A 20719-nucleotide genomic window follows, 5' to 3' on the forward strand; every position below is an offset into this window, starting at 1 on the left:
TAACCAATTATTCAGTTCTGATATACATTAGCATATTCCTTTTGCTCAGAGTCTTAAATCTAAGCCACAATGACCTACTTTTGCATTAGTTTTAGCACATGATAGATTGGGTATGCCATTAAAATGCTGCATTATATTTGGTTAATGTGTTCATAGATATTTGTTAAAAGCAGACATGTCAAAGCAAAAGCACATTCTCTTCTTCCTTTGATACACAAACTGCAGAAATGATTTTTCCCCTTCCCTTAAAAGGAGAATTAGCATGAACTTTGCATTTCAAATTTAATTGGTTGACCTTTTTGTTAAAGATTATTTCAAATGATATTTCTAGGAGATACAAAATAGTCTCCTAGGTAAATATGCATTGAGCAAAAGTGAAGTCCATATCAATCTCTGCTTTACACATACAGAAAAAAATGGGTATCACATCAAATGAAAACTCAGCTACTGAGGTTTTTTTGATATAATGCAGATTTTACGATTGAGAACTAAATTTATGGTCTGAATTTAATCTTGTTAAAATGTTATCTGATAGGTTCATATTCTGGTGTAACCCTGCAAATTAAAATGGGGAGCATGAAATTGAAAAATACAGAAAGATGAATTTAAAATGTAAGTTTTTAGCAAGTTTGGTCATTTTTTGAATTTAACATTAAGAAAAGTGTGCTTCAAGATAAGAAGGCAATGGAATTATGCTGTAATAGATTTTGGTATAATCTCTATAGAAAGTTATCCAGAATTAAAGTGGCAATAAAATAGTTTTAGTAACATTGCTTTTTTAAATTTAGATTTGCTAAATTTACTAGTTAAACAACATTACTTGTTATTGTCCATATACCTGGTTCTACAGCCTGTGATTTTGGACACTAATGTACAGGAATATACATGGCTTCATGAGGTTTTCAGAACAGATAAAATATTTAAAAAAAAGTTAGATCTATATAATTTGTAAAAAATCATGTATTTTTTTTTAAGTTGCATTGATTGTGAACATGTAATTTTTATGTAATGGAACAAGTAATAGGTTTATTCCATGCTGAAAAAAAGAAAAAAGAAAACAAAGTTTCGGCTATGGGGCCTTCTTCGGGTGTGAGACATATTGTTAACCTGTGGCTGGCTGAAGCTGGCAGCCACAAGTGACTGGCAGGCAGGAATCCAAAGGCAGGGACTGGGTCATTTTCAATTGCTGGTGGAGAAAAGCAAAGTTCTAGGAGCTCAGACTTGCCAGAGACAGATGGAAAGGAAACAGAGATGGCGATGAATAATGGTGGACGGGAGTCAGAGTGTTTAAATGGTGAACAATGTAGATTGACACTGCTGAATCAACACGGTTCAGGTTTGCAAGTTTCAGGTTTTCAGGGTTCAAGTTTCGGGCTGCAGCATCTCTTTGATCTCAGAGAGAGCTGTAGTGCTGCTGCGGGTATCTCAGTGTCAGAGCACAGTTCCAGTGGTGTAACAGGTTTTAAATAGGGAGAATTAAAATAGAAGAATAATTGGATGATGGGACACTGATAGATTACCTGATCGTGTTCAGATGGCATAGGAATGAATGCGGACACTCTTGGGAATGTTGTGGTCTCCTGTGAGAACCGAGGGCAGCGACCTCCCACCCTGGTGTAACAGACATGGCTTGGTTTGAGTAAACAAAGCTAAAGATTGTGTTACAAATTTACAAACTTGTTTTTATAAACAGCTGATATATTTTTTTTCTAAAACTATTCAAGTTAATGTTCATTTTGTTTTATTACAGACTCAGAAACAAAATTTTGATCAAACAAAACAGAGAAAAAACAAACACAGCACGTTATAAATACAGTAGTCATTATATTTTAAGTTGTAAAACAATCTGGAGTGACTGAATTTCTCAAAATGTATTTGAAGTTAGTCCTGAAAAGGTAAATCTGAGGATTTTCCCTTTTAATGAATCACAACTGAAATTAAATATTTATGGTGGCCTCTGACATACATTTTGGAATTGAAATACCAAGTTCTTGATAATCTTATTAATTTTAATGTTGCGCAGGATGGTGTGACCTTAAGTAAATTGGGTATGGGTAATACAGCAATATGAAAGTCGATATTTTTTCGGTTTATTCTAAGTTTCATGGCGTTATGTATGTATTTTTTGCTTACCTTTGAGATACATCATCTAATTTTTACCACAGGCAATACACATGCACACAATTGGACTTATCAAGCACTTTATCATTTTTGCCTTATCTTATTGGAGTTTTTTAAGTGGTGCAAATATTTCTCAACAATCTTTGTTCATCTGTCTCATCCAAATGCACATTTTTAAGTAAAAGCCCTAAAGCCATTTTTCCATTCTTTGCAAACCCCATAAAACCTTGCCTAAACATCTTCAAATAGGTGAGTGTTTTCAAATGCCCTTCTACTACAGTTTTAGACTATGCTGTTTATACTGTACTTTTGTTCAAAAATGGTATGCTAATGCAAACCTGTGCTGGTGATTGAAAGCTGCTTTTGCAGTTTCTAAAACTGTTTCCTATGCTTCCTAGCACAGTGATTTTAAATTACAGTAATTTTAAAATGGCTTTAATAAGTATTAGCTGCCTGATATATCGCTATTACTACTGTTTATACTACAGTATGTATTATAATATTGTCCTCTAGCAATCAGAGTTGGGCCACACAGAATGTACAGTATATACAGTATGTCATTTTGAAAAGCTGCTTATTAAGTACCTGCAAGTTATCTGTGTCTTGGAAGCATTGAAATGTTTTGTGAAAGATAGGTAAATCTCTGCTTAGTCTATAGTATCAGTAGTATGACTGTGGTCAGAATTTATTTCACAATTTATGGATTATTTTCTTACTCTCCTTGATTTGCATTGGTTTACCAACACTGCACTCTTTTTGAAGCTTCCTTCCATCTGCTTTTTAGTAGACATATCATTTCGACACATTCTGATGTTTGATCTTCAAAGTACAGAAAACTTTCACCCTGCTGATGTCAATTTTCAGGATTTGTATTGCTTATATTCTAAGCCTCTGTCTGAGAAACATGGATTTTTCTTTAATTTTTCCTGACCAAGTTCCAGCATTTTGATATAATTTAAATCTCATTTTATTTGTTCTGCTATGGTTTTAAAAGCCTTCACATGGATCTAATTGATGTTTTCCTTTCTGTGACAAGGGACTATATAAGAACTGGCAGTTGGGTGATTTTTTCTCTGGTTGTGGAAGTTCAGAAAGGTTTGGGACAATTTTAAAAATGGCAGTGTTTTAGCAGCACACAAAACCAGAGCAGAAGCATGGAAATTGAAAAGGCTGAATGAGCTGATCTTGTCTGGGCTGGCTGAAGGTGTTGATTAAACTTTAAGGCAGGGATATCAACCCTGCCATCATGAATGAATCAATCCTTGCTTGCATCGGCTTCTTTACTGCCACTGAATTTTAATGCATAAACCTTTAAAAGAAAAAAGCTAATAACAAAATCTGTACAGGTGGAAACGTCTAAGAGATTTTCATTTAAGAAACATTTTTCCTTTGTTTAATTGAATAGTGTGTTAGAGAACTGTTGTCTGTTTAGGTCTGTCTTTAAAAAAGAGTATTAGCAAATGAAATTCACATCAAATATCAAACATTTTGACAGCACTGTGTTAACCATTTTGGTAAGCTGTAGGTTTGGTATTTAACTAGCAGAATTCAAAGAAACAATTAGAACTATTAGCTTTACATACTGTAAATTTGCTTTTATATACAGGAGATACAAAAACAGTATCAGTAGGTTTTACACTATATTTTTTATATAAAATAAATGTGATTAGTGTTTGCATTGCTTGCTGATGGTTAATTATTGATATCACTATATACAGTACAGTACAGTACAGTACATACAGTATGATGGGTGATTTTCACAACCTTAGTTCCTGAAAAGGAATGCAGTCATCACCAATGAGGTGACGATTTTTATAGAACCTTGCTAAACCTTGAACCAAACAACCTTATACTGAAGTAATATCATGATTCCACATGCCCAGGTGATATTTTATGCTCTTTTAAGTGTGAGAAAATGATGGACCTTTTCAAGACGAATGCAGATGATACTAACGTGCTACATGACAAAGGTCTTAGCAGATGAGATTTCATTGTACTTGTAAATCCCAGACTAAACAAAATAATTTATTATATGCATCTGCACAAGTTTAACTATAACACCAGTTATTATATTTTAAAAATGTATTTTCAACTTAATGAACAGTAACATCTACATTTTGACATTGGTCTTACGCTATTAAGGAATTATTGCCGACACATATGAAATGCAATCTTTTCATAAATATATTAAGATTAAGATATATTAAAACTACTGTTGTGTGTTGCATAACAGATGTGTTTAGTGGATATTTACTAAGACCCTTCTACAGGTGCAATTTCACAATTTCATGATAGAAGTATTTTATGGACGTAAAGTCATGTGACTTGCAGAATAGAGAATATACAGAATATAGTATTTTTGTGATGCTTCACATCATTACAGACAGCTCTTACTGTGTCAGAATAAGTTGTGTTGTTTATGCATATAACAAGACTATACTTAGGTGGATTAATATTGTATATTTTTTATTTTTATAGTAACCGTTTAAGTAGCCATGTACCATAACCATTGATTCTATTCTTTGTTTTGAACCAAGGACGAGAATGTAAAAAAATTGTACACTGAACCTAAAGAATTATGTTCCTCCAATTTTGTTATATTTTCCTATTTACTAAGTGGTAAAATTATTAAGTATTAAAAAGATGACTGCTACCATACAACCACTTAAAGATAACTTTGGAAAAAGATAATATTTGCAAGGTAGCTTTTAAATGATATTTAGCTACTGTATTCACTTCATTTAGGAGACCTTGTAGTGAATCATAAACTAGTTCTTTGGTTCTCCAGTTTGTTTTCTGCTTTCATTCTGCTTTTATGGGGTAAATGTGTTTGCATGCTTCAAGCTAGTTTTTGAAAAGCATTGTGTTCTGTGCTTTTCCAAGTGTTGCCAAGTCATGATGTTAATAAGATAGCAGATGGAGCTTTAAAGATGTTTATTTTAGAATCAAGTTTGCAAAGTAGCAGGTCAAACCAACCTATCACTCAAACACAAATTGGATTAATAGGATTCTTGGATAGTCTGTCAAAGTATCATCTAGTATTCTATCAAATGTTGTTGGGTAACTTGCAGAAAACATATTTTAAAAAGATATTTTGTTTCTGCTTTCACTGTTACAGTATTTCTTTGACTTACTCACTGTTTTACATTTCATTTAAACCCAAAGATGGAAGCATTTTTTCCCTCTGCAATCTGAGCTTAAATGACAGTGTTTTCCTTTGGACTAGAAAAGATCAATCTATCAACAAGTTCAGAGCAACTAGTTTCAAGTGACATAACAGAACAGAAGAATTCAGATTAACTGTTTTTTTAATGGAGGATATTTTGAATGCTGTAACTGAGATATTGTTACTGTTGTACTCTGTGAGTCATAACTGTTTTCATATAATCCATAAAAACAGATAGCTTGTCTGAATTGGTATAAAAAATGGTTCAGTTTAAAGGGAAATGTAAAAATACAAAATAGCTATTAAACAGCACAAGGTAAAATGAAGCTGTCAATGATTTTCTAAATGTCACAGTGCTATTTACAGGATTTTGTCTTTTCTCTCTTTAATTTGGATGGTTTTGTTGCAGACGAGAGGTTTATCACATGCAAAGGGAACTCCTGAAAGAACGGACCAGGTGCAGGGCTTTAGAGGAAGAACTGGAAAACCCTATGAATGTCCATCGATGGAGAAAGTTAGAAGTATGTTTTGTAAAGTTTGTGTACCTGTCTGGAGATTTGGACACTAAAAAATCGCCTTTCTTAAGGAAAGCAATTGTTGAAAAACTATTTTAGAAATCTTACCTGTGTCCTTCAATAGTTTATTTTTATTTAGAAAAATATCAATCAATTCAATACAAAAGCGTAAAAAATACAGATACAGAAAACACTTTATAATGCAATTTTGGAAAGAGTAGTGATATTTTGATTTTAACCCACTAGCTATGAGGATCATGCAACTGACTATATGGATGAGAAAGTTGGAATCCACATCCCCACCATCAATAAACCAAGAGGTTGCTACATTGGTGATGAAGGAGTGTTAGTACGACAAATACTGGGTAGTAGTTATCTTGAGTCCCAGTCCCTTATACACCAGAGCCAGTGATTGGCAGGAACTGGGGCTTGTCCTCCTCCAAAACATTCAATATAATCTCCATTTGCTAAGGTACAGAATACAATTGTTAACCGAAGGAGGCTGAATTTGTGTAGAAAATTTGTATGTGAGTTGCAACTCTAAAATGAAATAATAACTGAGAGTCTTGGGTACATGCCAGTATAATAAGCTGTTTTATTAATCAGACCTATTTTTTGTCTTTGCAGTCTCTTTTTAGAGCCATCAGTAGTTGGTCTGCTAGTGAACTAAAGAACTGCAAATTACTGTCAATGCTTTAGAGGGTTAGGGATTTGGTTTTCTATCCCTTGGCTATATTAACACTTTTAAATGACTTTCCTCAGGCAAGCGACCCAAGCACCTACGAGCTGATCCAGAAGATTCACACTTTACAGAAGCGACTGATTACAAAGACTGAGGAGGTAGTGGAAAAGGAGTTGTTATTACAGGTAAACACTTTGGTGAGAGATTCATCTGTCTGGTCCTATAGACCCCTTAACACCAGTTGCTCACTGGAGTAATTGTAAACAATTTAGGTTTGGGTCACTGCAGGGATCGATGCAGCTCTTCCAAGCTCAACCCATTTATTTTCCACCCCGTAAACCTTACAAGGTTGTCCATGATTTCTCTCTTGACTTTCATCACTGCTACATTTGTTTTTTCTGTATTTTTTAAAGATGATATCAACACATAACAGATGTTCTTTGTGGTACTACAAAACAAGTTTACAGTATGTGTCTGTGTTGCAGTGATGCCTGTTACATGATGTTCAAACCCTTCAGAGACTATGTGTACCATCTAGATCTTTAGGTTACTAGTATCTAGGTTATCTAGATATCATCTAGTTGTTTCGTGAAAGAAGCCAGGGTATCAGATTTAACATCTTGGCTGAATTTCCTGACTCCGACAACCAATTGTATAAAAATGTGCCTCCAGCTAAAAATGCACTACTGTACCTCATACTTTCCACTCTGTCTTTTTGTTGTGTGTCCTCTCGTTTGTGTGGAGGCTTATATTTCCAATACTTGAATCACATCCCTTTGAAGTCTTCTTAGCAGAAGACTAAAAAGTTTTAGTTCATTTAGTCTGTTAGAATGGGGCACTCCCTTGAGCCACATACATAGTGGCAAATACAGGACTGGTTCCAGAGCAGAAGTATCCTTTTTCTTTAGAAAATTGTATACAATATTCTAAAGTAAGTTTTGCTAGTGCCTTTTAATATTTTATTATTAGATCTTTTGATTTTAACTTTCTGTTTGCAGTTTTTCTTCCTTACAATGTCTAGAAGATATAAATGATCTATCAACATGACCATGCAGTATACTGTAGGTCTTTTCTTAGCTTCTTTAAGTTCAGTGTTTCCTGTTTTAACTCTGTTTATGTTTCTGCTACCTGCATGTAACATTCTGCATCATCATTGGGGAGCTGAAGACAGAAAAGCTGGGAAGTGAGTTTGAGTGAGAGAAAAGAGAGAGCCAGCCCTGCTTAACAATAGCCCAGATGTCCCTTCCAGCTGGGGAGTCACAAGTTGGGTGGGCACAGTCTCTTCTCTCACTCAGTACCATTTTCCAGCTTTCATCATCTTCAATCCTGGATGGATGGTACTGAAATCTCCTCAGTCCCTTTCAACCTGCTCATCTTCCATACTCTCTTTTCTTCTGGCTGACTTGTCTGTGTCCTTTCTAACCTGCATACCACAGCAACAGACAATCCTTTTTATCTGGCTTTATTGGACCTGATTGCAAGATGAGCAGACAGGGAAGGACGATGCAGATGTATTTTTTCCCAAATGACGGATACATTTGCATCTCTCCTCTCCATGATGTTATAATAAAGTATATCAGATCTCAAAAAGTCATAGATCGAGTCCTATCAATCGGCATTTATATGCCATATCACCATATCAGCCATATCACCCTACAACTCACAACTGGCAACCCACTGAAGCTAAGCAGGTGTGAGCCTGGTCAGTACCTGGATGGGAGACCTCCTGGGAAAAGCGTTGGTTGCTGCTGGAAGAGGTGTTAGTGGGGCCAGCACGGGGCTCTCACCCTGCAGTCCATGTGGGTCCTAATGCCCCAGTATAGTGATGGGGACACTATACTGTAAACAGGCGCCGTCCTTCGGATGAGACGTAAAACTGAGGTCCTGACTCTCTGTGGTCATTAAAAATCCCAGGGCGTTTCTCGAAAAGAGTAGTGTTGTAACCCCGGCGTCCTGGCCAAATTTCCCATTGGCCCTTACCAATCATGGCCTCCTAATAATCCCCATCTATGAATTGGCTTCATTACTCTGCTCTCCTCCCCACTGATAGCTGATGTGTGGTGAGCGTTCTGGCGCACTCTGGCTGCTGTCGCATCATCCAGGTGGGGCTGCACACTGGTGGTGGTGGAAGGGAGTCCCCATTACCTGTAAAGCACTTTGAGTGGAGTGTCCAGAAAAGCGTTATATAAGTGTAAGCAATTATTATTATTATTATTTAAGGATTCTGAGACATCAATGTTTAATTAGGCAGTCAGTAATTGTCTAGCTTGTAATTTAGTAATTATCACTGCAACAGTTTATCCTATAAATGTTCCTTTCTTCCTGCATTTTCTATAATTTATTTGAGTGTTTTTGTACTCTTGTAAACATAAATATTCTTTCCCTTTTCCTGTGAACAACATCCTCTGTTTGGTTGCTGTTGGTATGTATATTAATGGAGAAATGTTTCAAACCACCACTATTTTGAAAAGGATTGGTACAGTATATCAAGGGGTGTTCTACGTTATCATAAACATCTGTAATTCAGTTATCCGTCAACTTGTGATGACATTTACACAACTAATTTTGTTTTTCCTTAGGCATTTTATTTCAAGCTCATATTAGAAGTGCTTTGTGAATTATTATGCGTTCTTATCCATAAGCTGTTGCCCTTTTTTTTTTAGCTGATTCAGTGGAGTGTAAACAAGTATGTCTTGCCTAGTTTCAGTGATTTGGATCACTTCAGCTCACCTATTTCTTATTGTGGTGTATTAAATGTGTCTGAAACTTGGAAAAGGGTAGACAAAACATTATTGATTGCCATTCATATTATGATTGTCTCTACATTGAATAGCACTTTGAGTATACTGTATATAGTCTTTGAACTTTCTACATGTACTGCTGCTATGTTTGACACTAAAAGACAATATACTAATACCTGTAAATAATGCAGCAAATCAAGAATAGTAGACACTGCAGAAAATGCTACTGCAAACTGCATTATGATACACATGATTATTATAACTAAAGTATGCATGTTATTGTAAGACCTATTGTGGGGAATTTAACAAAATTGGAAAGAAGTAAATTGTATGTCATGAGTTTATATAATATTTAGATGTTGAAGTAGTTAGAAATGAATTGTTTGATTTTTTATTAAGAAGAATACACACAAATGCACTTGTTTCCTTTGTTGTACTAAATATATTTGTATAATATCCTCTGGATTCTATATAATATTTGGCCTATATAGGCAGTGTATACAGTATTTTAAAATTTTAGCATATTTATTATTAACTTGATATGTGTGAATATTTTCCAAGTTATATAAATATTGATATTTTTATATTTGTGCAATACAAATACTTTTATCTATTTAAGCAGTCTGTATAGGTCAAAACCTCCTTATATTGTATGTACTGTACCATGTTATTTTCTTCACATACCTTTCCTAGTGCAGGTTTATCTGGCACATACCTTCACTCATGCACAGACCATCAGCTCATCAGAGAGATTATATAAGATACCAGTATTGTTGAGAGGCATTCTGTGTATATGGAGTGCCAAGATATCTAAAAGCAAGCTGACATCAGAAAAATCTAATTTATACTGCAAACATCTGTGTTGTTACTGTATGTCATATGTCAAAAAGTTTCATTGGACTCCATAAGAATTTATTTTTTATAAATACCTTTTGGACTTTCACAACATTATCCAGAACTATTTACATACATACATCCACACATTTTCTGTAATTTTCTCAAGGCTACAAAGTATGATTGCAAAGTATTGTTAAGAGGATATCTGATACACACTCTTATTCTATTATTATATACCAGACAATTTAGATTTACAGAATCAAGCACACAGTAGATGTGTCTTAGTATTATTTTTTAATGAATTTATCTCTAAAATTTTTGCCAGTACACTGGGACATGATATACTTTATGTGATAGACAACCCTGGATTTATAATGCACCCTATAAAGTGAATACTAAAGGAAGTCATGAAACTAATTTACAGATGAACTGAATTGAAAGATCTGTAGATGGCGCCAGACTGCCAGGGCAGAAAACCATGTAGGGTACTGGAGTGTTACTGTGTTACTGTTTTATTTCCTTGGTAATTGTTTTTTAACTTACTCACTAATTATTTAATTTTGAACGGATAATTGTAGTTCTCTAAGGAGGTAAAAACATGGCAGACGTAAATCCAGAAAATCTATTTTATTTTTGCTATTTCTTGCATCTTCTTGTCATTCTATAGATTAATGTATTAAATGATGCTCAGTCATGCTTCCTGCTGATATATCTCTTAGTATTAATATTGATGAATGAGTATGAATAAGTTATTTACCTGGCAGAGTTTTGATTGTTAGAAAGTTCAAGATCCAAAGTTCCTTTTTTGTGCTTTATTCATAACAAATATTTATTAGTATTGAAGAATGAACCACAATATTCTGACATATTGAATTATATCATGCAAGCAGTGTACCCAGCATTGAAATGTGTGCCACTGTACAAAAGTCTTGATTGTGGGTGTTATTCATGAGTTTGGGGGGAAAAAAATCTTGAGCTGATCCTCTTTTAGCCATTTTGACTTCTAATGGCCTGTTGATCAATGAAGTCAATTATGTTTACTTTGCTTGTGATTTGTATATCTTCATGGTTTAAACTATCCTTAAGTTAAATAGGTACAGTGCCCTCTAGAATTATTGGCAGCCTTGGTGAAGATGAGCAAAAAAGGCTAAGAAAAAATCTTTGTTGTTTATCAGCTTGATCTTACACTGAAAATATGAGAGAAATCTAAGCTTTCAGTGAGGTAAAGTTATTTAAAGAAAAAAATCCTTATAAAACAAACATTGTTCTCAAAAACACAGGTGTCACAATAATTGGCACCCCTACATTTAGTACTTTGTGCACCCTTCCTTTGCCAAGCTAACAGCACTGAGTCTTCTCTTATAATGCTGGATGAGGTGGGAGAACACATATAAAGGGATCTGAGACCATTCCTCCATACAAAATCTCTCCAGATCCTTCAGAGTCCTTGGTCCTTGCTTGTAGACTCTCCTCTTAAGCTCACCCCACAGGTATTCAATGGGTTTTACGTAAGGGGACTGGGATGGCCACTGAAAAAGCTTGATTTTGTGGTTGGTGAACCATTTCTGTGTGGATTTGGAGGTATGCTTTGGACCATTGTCATGTTGGAAGATCCAACCATGACCCAGATGGGGTCTTATTGTAGTTGTGGAGACTTGGTGACCCCAGGATGCAACCAACTCCTGCAACTGTCGAACTTTAATCTTTGGAGAAAGTTTTACCTCTCGAACCATCTTCCTCACTGTGCATGGGGGCAAAATACACTTGCGTCCACTTCCAGGCAGGTTCACAACAGCTCCAGTTGTTTGAAACTTCTTAATTATTGCCCTAATAGTGGAGATGGGTATTTTCAGGTGTGAAGCTTTTTTTTATAGCCATTGCCTGTTTTAGGAAGGTCAACAACCTTTTGACTCATTTTATTTTTGTATTCTCTGATCTTCCCCATGTTGATGGATGACTAAGGGTGTTTGGCCTGCATGTCATCTTGTGTTTTTACTCCAGTGAAATAGGAAGTCATGGATGACCACTTAAGAGTTCCTAAAGTCTCAGGTGTGCTTAAAAAAGGTCAAATATGAATGGGAATATATGTCAATTAGATTTTGTTCATAGGAATTTCTAAGGGCGCCAATAATTGTGACACCTGTGTTTTTGAGAAAAATGTTTATATTTTTTATAAGGATTTTTTTTCTTTGAATAATTTTACCTCACTGAAAGGTTCAGTTCTCATATTTTCAAGCTGATAAACAACAAAGATATTTTTTAAATAATAATAATAATAATAATGAACTTTATTTTATATAGCGCCTTTAAAGGTGGCTTCTCAAAGCACTTTACAGAATGACAACAACAATAAATAAAAAGAATACACAAGAGAAAAACACAATTACAATATACAGAGGAGACCGTGATACCAGTTAAGTAAAGGCTTTTCTAAAGAATAAGGTTTGGAGTCTGGATTTGAAGGAGTTTAGAGAAGGTGGCTCTCTGATATCCTTGGGCAGAGAGTTCCAGAGCTTGGGGGCATTACAAGAGAAGGCCCTGTCACCCATACAATGTAGATGGGCTTGGGGGACAGTTAGGAGACCAAATTAGAAGAGCGAAGGTTGCGAGATGGGGAGTAGGGCGATTATAGTTCAGACAGGTGCTGAGGTGCCAAGCCATGCAGAGCCTTATAGGTGAGCATGAGAATTTTAAAGTCCACACAGAATTTGAGAGGAAGACAGTGCTTCCAGGATAGGAGTAATGTGATCACTTGCACTAGACCTGGTCAGGATTCTGGGTGCTGAATTTTGGACATACTGGAGTTTACCCCAGCAAGTAGAGCATTACAGTAGTCAATTCGAGGGAACACAAATGTGCTGATCAGCGTTTCAGCCACAGTTAGTGATAGCATAGGGTGTAGTCTAGAGATATTTCTGAGGTGAAAAAAAGATGTTTTGACAATATGCTGCACATGTGGGTCAAATATCACCCCAAGGTTTTTCAATTTACACTGAAGCTCAAGTACAGAACCATCTACAGATAGGGTTACAGGATTAGCTTTACGAAGTTGATGGGGGGTGCCAATAAGCATGACTTCAGTCTTGTCACAGTTAAGATGAAGGAAATTTAGAGTCATCCAGGTTTTTATGTCAGAGATGCAATCAGATAGAACAGAGACTGCCACATCAGTGTCCAGTTTGGTATGGATGTATATTTGAGAATCATCAGCGTAGAAATGATAGCTGAGGCCATGTGATCTTAAAAGCTGACCAAGTGGAAACATGTACAGTAAATGCTCAAATGCAAGGGGCCCAGTATTGAGCCCTGAGGAACAACAGACTTAACAAGGCCAATTTCAGACCTATACCCATTAAGAGAGACAAAGTGACAGTGATCAGTGAGGTAAGACTTGAACCATTTGAGAGCAGTGTCAGAAACTCCAAATGGTCAACAGCAGCACTGAGATCAAGAACGATGAGTATAGAAAGAGAACCAGAATCAGAAGCTATTAGAAGATCATTAGTGACTTTGACCAGGGCAGTTTGTGTGCTGTGAAGTTGACAGGAGCCTGATTTGAGGGGTTCGAAAAGGTTATTTGTCATGAGGTGGTAATGTAACTGAAATGTGACAGCACGTTCTAGAATTTTTGCAAGAAAGGGTAAGTTGGAGATAGGGCGAAACAATTTTTTCATAGCCTCATGAACTATTTTCATAGGCTATTTTTCATAGCCATTTTACTCATCTTTACCAAGGGTGCCAATAATTCTGGAGGACACTGTATTTAGAAACCTGAGTAGTCATATTTATGGTATAACAGCAGAATAAGGGGAAAGCATAAAACATAAATTGGTATAAGCATTTACAAATTCCTCAACATCAGATGGACTATTTCTAAAATGATGAAGGCTTTCACCTCCTTTTTTCTTAAAAATAATGACACTCATAGAGGGGGATTTTATAAAACTAAGTTTATTATATAAATTCTGTTTTTATAATATAGAAATGACAACTTTAGAAATAAAGAATTTAGAAATACTTAAAATAGAAAAAAATAGTTTTTTTAATCAATACAGTTCAATGATGCTTTGAAAACAGCTCATTGAGGTATCTTACATTCCATTTGTCAACAACTGTATTAATAAGGGGTTTTTAATGTTGGTAAATACTTCTGATCCTGTTGAAAGGGCTTTCTCTTATGCTCAGCTCAGCTGGACTGCTGTGATATATAAACTGAACATTATTAAAAGTTGCTAATGAATAATAATTGCATTCACATTTATATGCAACAAATGTGGGGTATGTGTATATAAGTGACCTCACAAATGAGGTCACAAAACATACATCAAAGATCTCTTGCTGACAACGTAGCAGGTTCATCAGTTGATCATATTCTTGGCAAAACCTTTCTCACTGTGAGCACGGATTATGTTGTGCTAAAAGCCAAAAGCGAACTTCAGATTTGCAGTAATCTCTAAATGATCTGTAAATACAGTTTTCATTCCTGTAATTGTTATAATTACATATATTTTGAATAATAGGGTTGACAAAACTGACATCCTAATTCTTATGGTTTACGTAAACTTGATATAACTAGCTAACACAGTCCTCTATTGTTTAATCAAATGTTCTGTCACATTTTAATAACTAGAATAAGAATGTAATTTCCAGGACCAATGTTTAAATGTAAATCTATTTTAAATTCAAACAAAAATATACAGATGAGGTCACAGTGAATAAATCCAAAGTTTAGGTAATTATATCTATTGTTGCATTCTTTTAGTATAGAAATATTACATTTAAAACAAAACAAAACTGTGGAGCATTTTTGAAAATAAAGAAAAGGAATTTATAATGCCTAACTGTAGAACATACAGTACATATATTTTTAATTGCAATCATTTTTTCAGTGAAGGCTTTCTTCTTGCCACCCTTCCATACAAGCCAGATTTATGAAGTGTGCATGATATTGTTGTCTCACGCACAGTTTCTCCCATCTCTGTCATAGAGGACTGTAACTCCTTTAAAACTGCCATAAGCCTCTAGGTGGCCTCCCTTACTATGGCTCTTCTTGCCTGGACACTCAGTTTTGGAGGACAGCCAGTTTTGGGCAGATTCATGGTTGTTCTATATTTTCTCACCTTTTTAGTGATGGACTTCACTGTGCTTTGGGGTACAGTATATTCAATGCTTTGGAAATTTTCTTACACCTTTGCCCTGACTGGTATTTTTCAAGAACCTTATCTTGGATCTGGTTGGAATGTTCCTTGGTCTCCATGGTGTAGTGTTTCCTTGGAAATGCACTAACTAAGTGAAGAAGCTGCCAGACACAAATGTACTTTGCACACAGGTGGACTCCAGTCAAGTAATTATGCGACTTGGAGAAGAGAGTTGGTTACTTCAGAGGTAATTTAGGTGTGTCAAAGCAAGGGGTTGAATATTTATGCATTCAATTATTTTCTGTTTTTTATTTTTAATTAATTTAGTAAAATGTCTGGATTATTTTTTCACTTTGACATTATACAGTACTTTGTGCTGATGAGTCAGTTAAATACATTATGGTTCCATGCTGTTAACACAATAAAATGTGAAAAGGTCCAAGGAGGTGAATACTTTTGCAAGACACTGTATATTTAGAGATTAGAACCCCTTTCTGTTTACATACTGTATGTACTGTACTCATGTAATCTACGGATGCTTTGAGTGCACTAATACTGTACCTGTGATTACTCCGGGAAATTCAGATATACAGTATAACTGGCTTTTTTATATGTTGTTGCTACTACTGAATCAGTTGGATACTCACATAGTGGTTAACCCTTTCTGTAAGAGCATCCACTCAGCTGGATAGCAGCAGAGATGGTAGATTGACTGAGTCATATGAAGTGATCTGTGGATGTCTGAAATGCCGCAAAAGATCAGGACATTGGTAGACACACCTAGTGTATATGAACTATAACCTTTTTTTGTAGGAGACTCAAGATCTTACTGCAGAATTTAACAGAAGTAAAAATGTGCTGCTCTGTCAATAAATTATTATGTTTGTCTTTCGAGTTGATGCACAGAGTGTTGTCTCAAGACCAGTTACAGTATACTGTATACATGTATATCATTTTGTTACTTCAAAACACCTTTTTCCATGAGCACATTAATAATTGTGTTAAAATCACTGATTCCCACATAACATTAAATTGTTGCAAATATGGGAGATTGTTTATTAGATTAGCAAGATTTCTTTGTAGTGAAATATACATAACAAGCTATTGAAAATGCCAAAATCAATGCAGCACAACAATTTTGTTAATTAACACTGGCATAATTATTTGAACACCTACTGTACTAGTGTAACGTCTATAGTGTTATTGAAAAGGTAGCCTGGTTACTTTCTAAGGCAAATCACTAGTGTATACAGGTATATATACAGTATTGTATATACAGTATCGTTTATAATTTAAAATCTACTAATTTATTATTTATTTTGTCACTTTTAAAAAAAATTCTTATTAATCAACACAGACATTTTACAGTACATATGAGTAAATGAGGTCTGAATGTTCCCTGCTTTAATTTGGTACCTCATCTTTTGAATACAATATTAAAATTTACTAGAGAAGCTTACAAATGTTTTGAAACAACTGCTTTGGATAGATAATTATCCTACTAAAATGTTGTTTCAGGTGTTTAACAGCTTGTGTTCCCTTAGATTTTGGCAGAACCTAGTTATTTTATGATCAGAAAGAATCTACAATAGACACATAATCCCTTTATATAAATGATAAAAAATATACTGTATATTAAAGCTGTTGTGTTTAGAAATTTTGGCATAGGAACAGGAGTAACATTTTTCATTTAATGCATAATGACTCACCAAAGAAGGCAAAGGCCTGCTGCATTTGCATGCAATCATTCCTGATTTGTTTAAGCAGCTCTGGCCTATTAACAGAATCTCATGTTATCTACTGCTTTATGTGTTTTTGGCTGGAGTCCGTACCTTTTTTGCTGACTCGTAATTGTCGAGAATACTTAATATTCCTTGTGTCCTTATCTTGGCAACCTCTTTTCATAGCCCCAAACCCCAAACCCATGTTCTTTGAATTAGAATTCTAATTATACAAATATATTTACATGTTTGTATTTGTTGAATTGTAATATTCAGATACAGTGAGGCATATTACTGAGCACTTTATTTGTACATGTAAAGGAAGGCCAAATTGAAAAGGAAAGTGAACTAGCTTTGATATTTAGATTTGGTTACATAGGTCTTTAATTTTTTAGCATCATATCAAACAGTGATAGCTTTACAATCTCATGAGCTCATTCTTTTCTACATGAAGAAATACATAAATTAAAGGACTTGACAGTGCACCCTTGATAACTTTTTAAGTGAATGCTGCTGGGTGTATTTGAACAAGGATACTTCCTTTCCAAGATTTATCTTTCTTTTTAATTCCAGAAGAACCTTGTGGCTCAATAAGTCTATGCTGTGAATGTAACAGAGGAAATACCAACAAATGTAATAATGTTGCTTTGTATGAAGTTCAAGTATGAGAATTCACTCAATAGTGAATGTGAGAGCGTTTTCTGTGTATTTGAGAGGTAAAACTAGTGAATGTGAGAGCTTTCTGTGTTTATATGTGAGGTAAAACTAGTGAATGTGACAGCGTTTTCTGTGTGAGAGGTAAAATGGAGAGTGTGAGAGCATTTTGTGTGTACAGTATGTGAGAGCAATGTGTGTGTGTATGGGAGGAAAAGTTTGAATAATGGCCTACATGGCACCTCATAGCTATGGATTACATTTTATTAAAAACAAAAAATTAAATTCTTTGAAACCTTATGACCAGTTTTCTCTGGTCAACATTTCTTCTACTAGTGGCTTTATTATTTTTTTTATTAAGCTATATAGTTAAAATGGTGAACAATATAATATTTTCCTTTACAAAACTTGATTATACTAACCAGTTTTTCAGAAACACTGCTTACTTTGTTGTTGTTTTTTTGGACTTCTGGGTTATTTTGTGTGTGTGTATTTCTTATGTTTTTCAAAAAGTATAGCTAGGTGTATAAAGCTTTGGGCTTAAGTTCCTGCTGCAGACACTGCTGTTCTACCCTAGAATAAGGTACTTTACCCCATCTGCTTGAGTCCACCCATCTATATTAATGGGGACCAGTTTTGCAATCCCTGCAGTGGACCAGCATCCCTAACCACCCAAGGAGTCACTTGCTCTTTAGTACTGTACACTTAATGTTATAGAAACCTGGATGAGCTCTTGTCTGATGAGCTGTTGTGGCTCTGGGATAGACTTTATCTTTATTCTTGTGTATTTGGTTTTAGAGTGAAATCCGAATCTTCAAGACTATCGAAAGACACACATGTAGAAAGATATATAATAGTTTAGTCAAGAGTTATAACCTGTAACCTGCCGGTTTCAGGAACGTATATCATGTACATCTGAGTCTACATATATGTGGCAGCAAGATGTAGGACATAAATGGATTATGGAGCCACAGAACAGATTTGAAGCACAGACTATTCTCTGTGGAACAGTTTACCTCTTATTGAACCAGTAGACAATCACATTAAACCTCAAACAAAGACACTGCTCACTGTGATAAATCATTTCAGATGCTGTTGAATAGAAAATGATTTCAGAAATTAGGAGACAATTGAAGGGAAGGCTACTCTTGGGGCTGTTTCTCTCCTCTAGTCACATATGAACAGCCCTGGCTAATGGGAAAACCCCATAAGGAAGTCATTTTACCCTAAGGATTGCTTTTGTTCTTTTCATCTTGCAATTATTGCAAACCTAATCTCTCGCTGAACAATTGTTTGCTTGTTTTCTCATCTATGTTATTGCATATTCTATATAACATGAAAGTGTTGTTTTGTGCTTGGGGTCAAAATGTTTTCTTTCCTTTATTTCATAATGTAAATAGAGCACAGATTATTGTTTTTATTTATAATAATGCTGTGGATTCAGTGAAAAGCCCATAGGATAGCTATGTTGGATTTAAGATTTAATTTTGCATTTGAGAAAAATGCAAACAGTATTTGCATTTACTTGGTCTCTCATTTTTCATTTATTGCCTATTTCCTTTGTGCAACTGCTTTTGCTTCCTTAGCTACTTGCCCTGTTGACTGTTCCGACAGTATTTTTAGGTGTTTTTTTTAGAACTTTTTTGCTTGTTATGAGATGCTGAACTTTCTCCCTCTATGAACTCCTTCATCAACGGTTTAATTGACAGTCTTTCATTAATTTATTTTGCTAGAATAATTTTTAACAAATAAAACATCTTTTATCTTGCCCAAAGTGGTTCAACAAGTAAAGGAGCTTTCTCAGGAAACATACTGTAATAAGCCCTACTGTATAGCCTATAGTCCTCTTCCTCCTTTTTCCACAAATGTCTACCTTTGTCCTTACCCATCCAGTTGTGGGCATTCAGAAATATGCACCCATATACCCACATATAAGATTGTGTACATAAAATAAACAATTTCTTTAACCTGTGAGTTACTATCATACACACTGTGCTGTGCTATTTGTTGCAAAGATCTGTGAATGAGATTCAAGTGTGCACACTTACATTTACAATACTTACAGTACTGTAGTTTAGTTTCCCTTGAAAATGTTGTACAGTATATTCAATACACTGTGAAGAAGACACCATATTTTGACCCATGATATTGTATATACATCAGTAAGAAATGATTGTTTTGTTTAAATTAAAACCTGTTGATGAAATTAGAAAAGTGCGTTTTTATCAGTAAGTGCTACCATTTCCCTATTATTTTGCCAACATTTGTAACTTTTACTTATGTGAAATGCACTGGAATACACCATCTCTATTCGCTTACTGCAGTGAAACTGTCCATGTAAAAGAAATGGTGTTGTTTCAATATAACACTGTAGCCTGTATCAATAATGACCTGTACAGTAGTTATAATGGTGCTCCCATGCATGTTATTTTAAAGGATTCCCTCAGGAATAATTACTTGTCCGAATACATCCCTTATGTGTAGCCTACTTAAATTATCTGTGGAATTGTAACCTTTTTTAGCTATTTTTAGACCACATCAGTGGAAGATAATGTTTTAATGTGTACATTTTGGGGGACATTTTTGTAAAAAATTTTTTTTATTTGAAATACTTTATTTTCTAAAAATAACTTTTAAATTAGGTAATGAGGAACAGGGCTTCCCAAGTTAAAAAAAAAAGGCTAACAGGGAGAAATATTTTTTTTACTCTAGTGCAAAATTTGTTCTACTCCTTCTCTAAATACAGCCTATCATTGATTCCAGATCAATACTATAGTCTTACAACCTCTTAGGAAAAGGAAGAACATGGTGTTCTGGTGTACAAAAATCACCTTTTTGTTTGTAATTCAGCAAACGTGCTGTAGAGAGGATTTTTCTCTGATGTTTATTTGTTCATCCACAGGAGAAAGAGAAGTTGTATGTAGAACTGAAGCACATCCTTGCAAGACAACCTGGACCTGAAGCAGCAGAACAGTTGCAGATTTATCAGCAGACACTGAGAGACAAGACTAAACAGCTTAAGGTCTGCTTTAGCTCCACATCTTTTCTTTCATTTTTTTCATTTAATATCCACTTATTCACTCTAACAGCTCATGTGGAAGTAGCACTATTGCAGTATCGTTAAATACGCTCCAAGCAAACAAT

At 35.0% G+C, this 20719-nt stretch overlaps 1 protein-coding gene across 1 annotated transcript in view; it reads left to right on the forward strand.

Moving 5' to 3' along the window:
• cfap58 (cilia and flagella associated protein 58) overlaps positions 1 to 20719 on the forward strand; it is a 65373-nt gene that overhangs the window by 31469 nt on the left and 13185 nt on the right. Inside the window, exons 14-16 of the mRNA XM_088915788.1 lie at positions 5697 to 5808; positions 6565 to 6669; positions 20478 to 20597. Of these exons, the coding sequence (XP_088771914.1) occupies positions 5697 to 5808; positions 6565 to 6669; positions 20478 to 20597 (337 nt within the window). The remainder of the gene's footprint in view (positions 1 to 5696; positions 5809 to 6564; positions 6670 to 20477; positions 20598 to 20719) is intronic.

This window comes from Atractosteus spatula, chromosome 5, assembly GCF_055471065.1.
Source record: "Atractosteus spatula isolate fAtrSpa1 chromosome 5, fAtrSpa1.hap1, whole genome shotgun sequence".
Classification (NCBI taxonomy): domain Eukaryota; kingdom Metazoa; phylum Chordata; class Actinopteri; order Semionotiformes; family Lepisosteidae; genus Atractosteus; species Atractosteus spatula.